General features: G+C 50.3%; 1 protein-coding gene across 1 annotated transcript; it reads left to right on the top strand.

The window, feature by feature from the left end:
• The first annotated feature begins 4,296 nt into the window (after nucleotides 1–4,296).
• Nucleotides 4,297–5,252, top strand: Mif (macrophage migration inhibitory factor). The gene is made up of 3 exons (XM_034524426.2): nucleotides 4,297–4,544; nucleotides 4,755–4,927; nucleotides 5,051–5,252. The coding sequence occupies exons 1-3, from the start codon at nucleotides 4,437–4,439 to the stop codon at nucleotides 5,115–5,117; spliced, it is 348 nt and encodes a 115-aa protein (XP_034380317.1). The 5' UTR covers nucleotides 4,297–4,436; the 3' UTR covers nucleotides 5,118–5,252.
• Nucleotides 5,253–5,578: the final 326 nt, after the last annotated feature.

Below are 5,578 nucleotides of genomic sequence, written 5' to 3'. Positions count from 1 at the left end.
GAGTGAGTTCCAGGACAGCCAGGGCTACACAGAGAAACCCTGTCTCGAAAAACAAAAACAAACAAAAAACCCCCCAAAACAAGCTGTGGTGGCACCAGCTTTTCTATAATCCCAGCACTTGGGGAGGCAGAGGCAGGTGGATCTCTGAGTTTCCAGCCTGGCCTGATTCTTACAGAGCAAGTTCCAGGACAGCCAGGGCTACACAGGGAAACCTTGTCTCAGAAAAAAAAAAAAAACTTTTAAAACATTTAGTGGCATGTAACTTTACATTCTACAGAGTGTGCTTGTGTTTAAATGCTGAAATTCTATTTTTTTTTTTATTTTAAGATGTATTTATGTACACCAGAAGAAGAAGGCATCAGATCCCATTACAGATGGTTGTGAGCCACCATGTGGTTGCTGGGAATTGAACTCAGGACTTCTGGAAGAGCAGCTGGCGCCCTTAACCGCTGAGCCATCTCTCTCCAGCCCAAGTGCTGAAATTCTAAGCAACGTTTTTCTCTAAACACAAACACACATGCACGTGTGCTGATTAGAGCACTCTCTCTCCAGTGTGTGGAGTCCCCGATGGAGCTCAGGCTTGGTGAGAAGTGGCTTTAGTACTACTGAGTCACCTCACGGGCTCCCTCTAATTTAAATATGAAATCCTTCTCTGGGACTCTGGGACAGACAGATTCCTTCATCTGTGATTCCGGACTTCAGATGTGAATTGTAAAATGTCACTGGAATCCAGTAATCCCACCTGTTGAAAGTCCTTGGGGGCTGGAGAGATGGCTTAGTGCTTTAGAGTGCTCTACCTTGCTGAGGAACTAGGTTCAGTTCACAGTACTCACATGGTTCATAGCCATCAGTAACTCCAGTTACCGTGTATCGGATGCCCTCTTCTGACCTCTGAGTGCAGTAAGCATACATGTGGTGCACATACATACATGCAAGAAAAACTTTTAATACACATAACTTTGGAAGCAGGGGAGAAAGTGAGAAAGTCATTGGGTTTGGGGACTCAAGGAGGACATTGAACGGCTGAAGAGATGGCTCACTGGAGTACTGACTGCTCTTCCAGAGGTCCTAAGTTCAATTCCCAGCAACCACATGGTGGCTCACAGACATCTGTAATGGGATCCAATGCCTTCTTCTGAAGACAGCTACAGTGTACTTGTAAGACCGACCCCCCCCCCCCCAGGGAGGACCTCCATCAAGCCTCAGAAATTCGTGGCCAACCCAATAACTCACAAGACACCATTCTTGATGCAACAGCAAGAGGTAGATTTTGGGATCAGTCAACTGAGGCCGAGACTCATGACCTACGCGGGGGCAGAGTGTCGACCTCGGGCAGAGTGTCGACCTCGTGGACTGGGAGTGGAGGGTTTATATAGAGCAGAATCACAAACCAAGGGGGGTGAGGGGGTTACCAAGGAAACATAACAAAAATAGCGGAAAATTCCAGAGGAACCCAACCTAAGTGAGTCAGGGTCATGTGGAAAACACTCTGTATACTCATTCTTCTCAAACATGTGGTCTTGCCATGTCACTGTGGCCTTGCCCTGTCACTTGCTCAACTATTTCTCAGTTGCTCCGGACATGGCCCTGCCCTGTCATCGTGGTCACTAGTTTCTCAGCATCACCTAGATGACTTGCATTCCTCTCTTCCCTTTGTGGTTAGCCGATTCCTGAAACCAGCCAGTCTACATTTTTAGCTTGTTTCCGAGACAATTTTCCATGTCTTTTAAAGTGAGGCCTAAAGAAAAGCCTATACACTTTTTTTTTTTTTTTTTTTTTTTTTTTTTTTTTTTTTTTTTTTTAATTCTATGTATGTGAGTACACTGTTGCTGTCTTCAGATACACCAGAAGAGGGCATCGGATCCCATTACAGATGGTTGTGAGCCACCATGTGGTTGCTGGGAATTGAACTCAGGACCTCTGGAAGAGCAGTCAGTGCTCTTAACCTCTGAGCCAACTCTCCAGCCCCCTATACACGTTTTTATAAAATGATTTTTATAATTTTTCACTCTACATACTCATATACATTCTTTTTTTTTTTTTAAAGAGGGACAGAGAAGCAAAATTTCCTTTTGGATAAGAGTTAATACTATAGACAACAGCATAGGAGCTCTGAAGAGAGTTCAGATCTACATGGGGAGGGGGGGTACCTTCTTAGAGACTTCAGAGGAGGTGGTAGGTTTCATGCCATGGTAGTCTACTATTGGCCTGTAGTCGGGCTGTCCCTGATTCTAAGGGGAAAGGAATATGTGGCCCTTGAGGATATGGGGGAAGGAAAGGCACATTTAGTTAAGGTGCCTCCATTATTTAGGAGAGTGATGAGTTGTCGCTGGTAGCCCATCCTTTGATGTCTTGAAGAACCTGGTACCCTGGGCCTGTAAACTTCCTTGGGGAAATGAGAATTATGGTACCTGCTATCCCTCTGGACTCCGGGCCGAGGACCTGGGGGGGTCTGGGGAGTTAGGGGGTTACAGAATCACTGATGGACACTTGTCAATTCTGATATGAGAAGCCATGAGAGAAAGGCTGCCGGGGATTGCTATTTTCCATTAGCCCTTAGAGTGAAACCTAGCACGGTAACATGTTAAGTATAGCAAATTGTTTTCTGTAATCAATGTCTAAAGGACCAAACGGAGAGCAAGAGGCTACCAAGGAGCGAATGGAAGGCATGGCACGCCCAGGGCGGAGAGCAAGAGGCTACCAAGGAGCGAATGGAAGGCATGGCACGCCCAGGGGGCATCTAACATCCCTACTAAGCCTGGAAGATAACTGGAAACAGGTCAAAATTACCCAAATATCAAGTGTCCCCCCAAGAATACTGGGGAGCTGTGTCTCAAGATCAAGGACCCCCTGAACCAGAGCCCAGAGAGTGACCTTGGAATGAGACCGCAGGCCTTAGACTTGTCCATTTTACCACTGATGCACCTAGAACTGAGGGGATCAGAGCCTGGGTCCTGGCCATTCGGACATCCTCATTAGTTCAACTAAAGAGACAACAATGAAAAGCAGAGGAAAGAGATTTATTTCAATGTGGCCACCCTGTGAAGAGGGACACATGATGTCCAGTGACCCTCACCCCAAGTCCGTCTTCCAGGTCCTGTGATACGAAGTTTAGATTTAAATAGAGGGCAAGAGGTACGCAGAACTAAGAGACCTTGCTCAAGATGTGGTCCTGCCAGCAGCACTCTCTGAACTCTAGTCTCTTCTGCAAGGTGATCTGAGAAGCGTTCAGAGCGGTTTAAAATCTCGGCCTTCCAGCCCTTCTCTTTCCCCAGCAGGAAGAGAAATTTCCATTTCCTTGGGAACCATTGTTTCAATAGTCTGTTAGCCAAAGGGAGGGGCACAAGTGGCTCTTCAGAATATCTTCCTGTCAGAAACCTCATAGAAACCTTGACGTCACAGACAGAACTGGTAGTCCCCACACTACATCCTTTTGACCCGCTGGAAAGTTTTTAACAGAAATTTTAAAAGGCTAAGGGAAACAAAGGGAGTCCCAAAATCTAATTTGAGCAAGGCTTCCCTGACGGCTGACAACCTACTGCCCATCCCATCCCCCCCCCCCCCCCCCCCCCCCCCGAGATCTCCAAGCATCCTCACCTGCTTGGAACAGAGATGCAGGGAAGTAACTGAGTGGCGACTCCGTTCTGCCTCCTTCCCCATTTCACACTCACAAGCCTACATGTGTGCGACTTTAGGCCTTATGGACACATGTCCTAGGAGGCTCAGGACACACAAAAAGTCTCAGTTGAAAGTGGCTGGGATGAAGGTGGTACTGTGCCAGGGGACCGAGGGCTGACTGTTAGTACAACAGGAGAGCAAAAGCCAGTAAGTGATGGGGGCTTGGCTAATTTCTTGAGCTTAAAGAAAGTTCCCAAGGCAAGGAAGGATTGTTCTTTCTCCAAGTACAAGCCATCACGCTTTTGGCTCATTGTTTGAGGTTAAATCGTATTCACTAAAGTCGGTCGATCCTAGCCCACTGGCAGGAGAAATAAGGCCAACGTACAGGTCCTACCAATGGCTGAAGTTTCCTTTGCTTGGAACAGAAATCTCTCCGACCTGAACTTGCTCCTACTACACGGTTAATCTAGATAGCATCTACCTGGAATGCCTCGACGAACCTAATCGCTAGTCAAGTCCTCACTACCTAGCTTACTAAATGATGCATCCTCCGTTTCTATCTTAGGAAACAAGGAGCCCATGTAATATACTTCCTGTAACACCAGAAGCACACCAAGACCTCTGCAGAAGCAGTGCGCTTGCGCAAGTCACCGCCCCTTTGGGACGTGACGTCAGTGGAGGCGGAGCGAGGGGCGGAGCGGCAACCGGCTTGGGGCGGTACTGAGCTGGGTCACGTAGCTCAGGTCCCTGGCTTGGGTCACACCGCGCGCTTTTCTCTGTCCTCCGGTCCGGTCCTCGCTCGCAGTCTCTCCGCTACCATGCCTATGTTCATCGTGAACACCAATATTCCCCGCGCCTCCGTGCCAGAGGGGTTTCTCTCCGAGCTCACCCAGCAGCTGGCGCAGGCCACCGGCAAGCCGGCACAGGTTTGCAGGGGGGGACCCAGGGAGAGAGGAGGGTGGGGTGGGCCGGCCCGACGTGTGAGCAGGAACGGGGCTGGAAGCCTAGGCGGGCCGGCGGGTGGCGGGTGGCGGGTGGCGCTCTCTGGAAGACCGGTGGCCCTGTAGTCAAGTCTTTCAGGGGGCTAACCGCGTGTCTTGTGTCCCTCCCGCCTCGCCGCCCCTCCCCCCACCCAGTACATCGCAGTGCACGTGGTCCCGGACCAGCTCATGACTTTTAGTGGCACGACCGACCCCTGCGCCCTCTGCAGCCTGCACAGCATCGGCAAGATCGGTGGCGCCCAGAACCGCAACTACAGCAAGCTTCTGTGCGGCCTGCTGTCGGATCGTCTGCGCATCAGCCCGGACCGGTGCGTTGGGGGGCAGGGAGGTCGGCAGGCGGGGTGGAGGTGGGGGGTGGTTCAGAGGGCACCAGCACGCAGCACGCTCTCCGAGACCGCGTGCTTAGCTGAGCCAGGCTTTCGTTCTCTCAGGATCTACATCAACTATTACGACATGAACGCAGCCAACGTGGGCTGGAACGGTTCCACCTTCGCTTGAGTCTTCCTTGGCTTCACTTACCTGCACCGCTGTTCTTCGAGCCTTGTTGCACGAGCCTTGTTCTGTGTTTATCCACCCGCAGCGATGCCCACTTTCCAGTCGGGAGAAATAAATGGTTTAGGAGACCACGGGTTACCTCTGCTTCTGCTTCCTTGGCTTTCGGAGGAATTGGGTGCAGGGTTGGGACCTTGAATGGAAGCCCGGGCTGGGAACCTGGGGTGGAGTGTGTCTGTGTGTGTGATGGCCTGAAGTTGGCCTGTTTGGCCCTCTAAACCAGTCTAGTGGTTTAGATGTCCTTTGTTTTAGTCTCTCCTATGAGTCCTTACGTCTAAAAGAGGCCGACTCAACCTCCTGGTCAGGAGTGTTCCCCAAGCAGTTGTTGCATCCTGAACTAGGTTCTTCACTCTGGGTGGGAATCCTGAATTGTGTCCTTACCACAGTGGCAAATGGAGACGATAGTA

Source organism: Arvicanthis niloticus, chromosome 20 (assembly GCF_011762505.2).
Source record: "Arvicanthis niloticus isolate mArvNil1 chromosome 20, mArvNil1.pat.X, whole genome shotgun sequence".
NCBI classification, from domain to species: Eukaryota; Metazoa; Chordata; class Mammalia; order Rodentia; family Muridae; genus Arvicanthis; species Arvicanthis niloticus.
Note: the sequence above shows the minus strand (reverse complement) of the source record. Positions and strands in the feature narration are given on the sequence as shown.

What these genes read in the sequence shown, in the direction of transcription:
- Mif (XM_034524426.2), top strand. Translation starts at nt 4,437, where the DNA reads ATGCCTATGTTCATCGTGAACACCAATATTCCCCGCGCCTCCGTGCCA. An exon ending in CCACCGGCAAGCCGGCACAG is followed by an intron (nt 4,545 to 4,754) that starts GTTTGCAGGGGG and finishes CCCCCCACCCAG; the next exon opens with TACATCGCAGTGCACGTGGT. An exon ending in CTGCGCATCAGCCCGGACCG is followed by an intron (nt 4,928 to 5,050) that starts GTGCGTTGGGGG and finishes TCGTTCTCTCAG; the next exon opens with GATCTACATCAACTATTACG.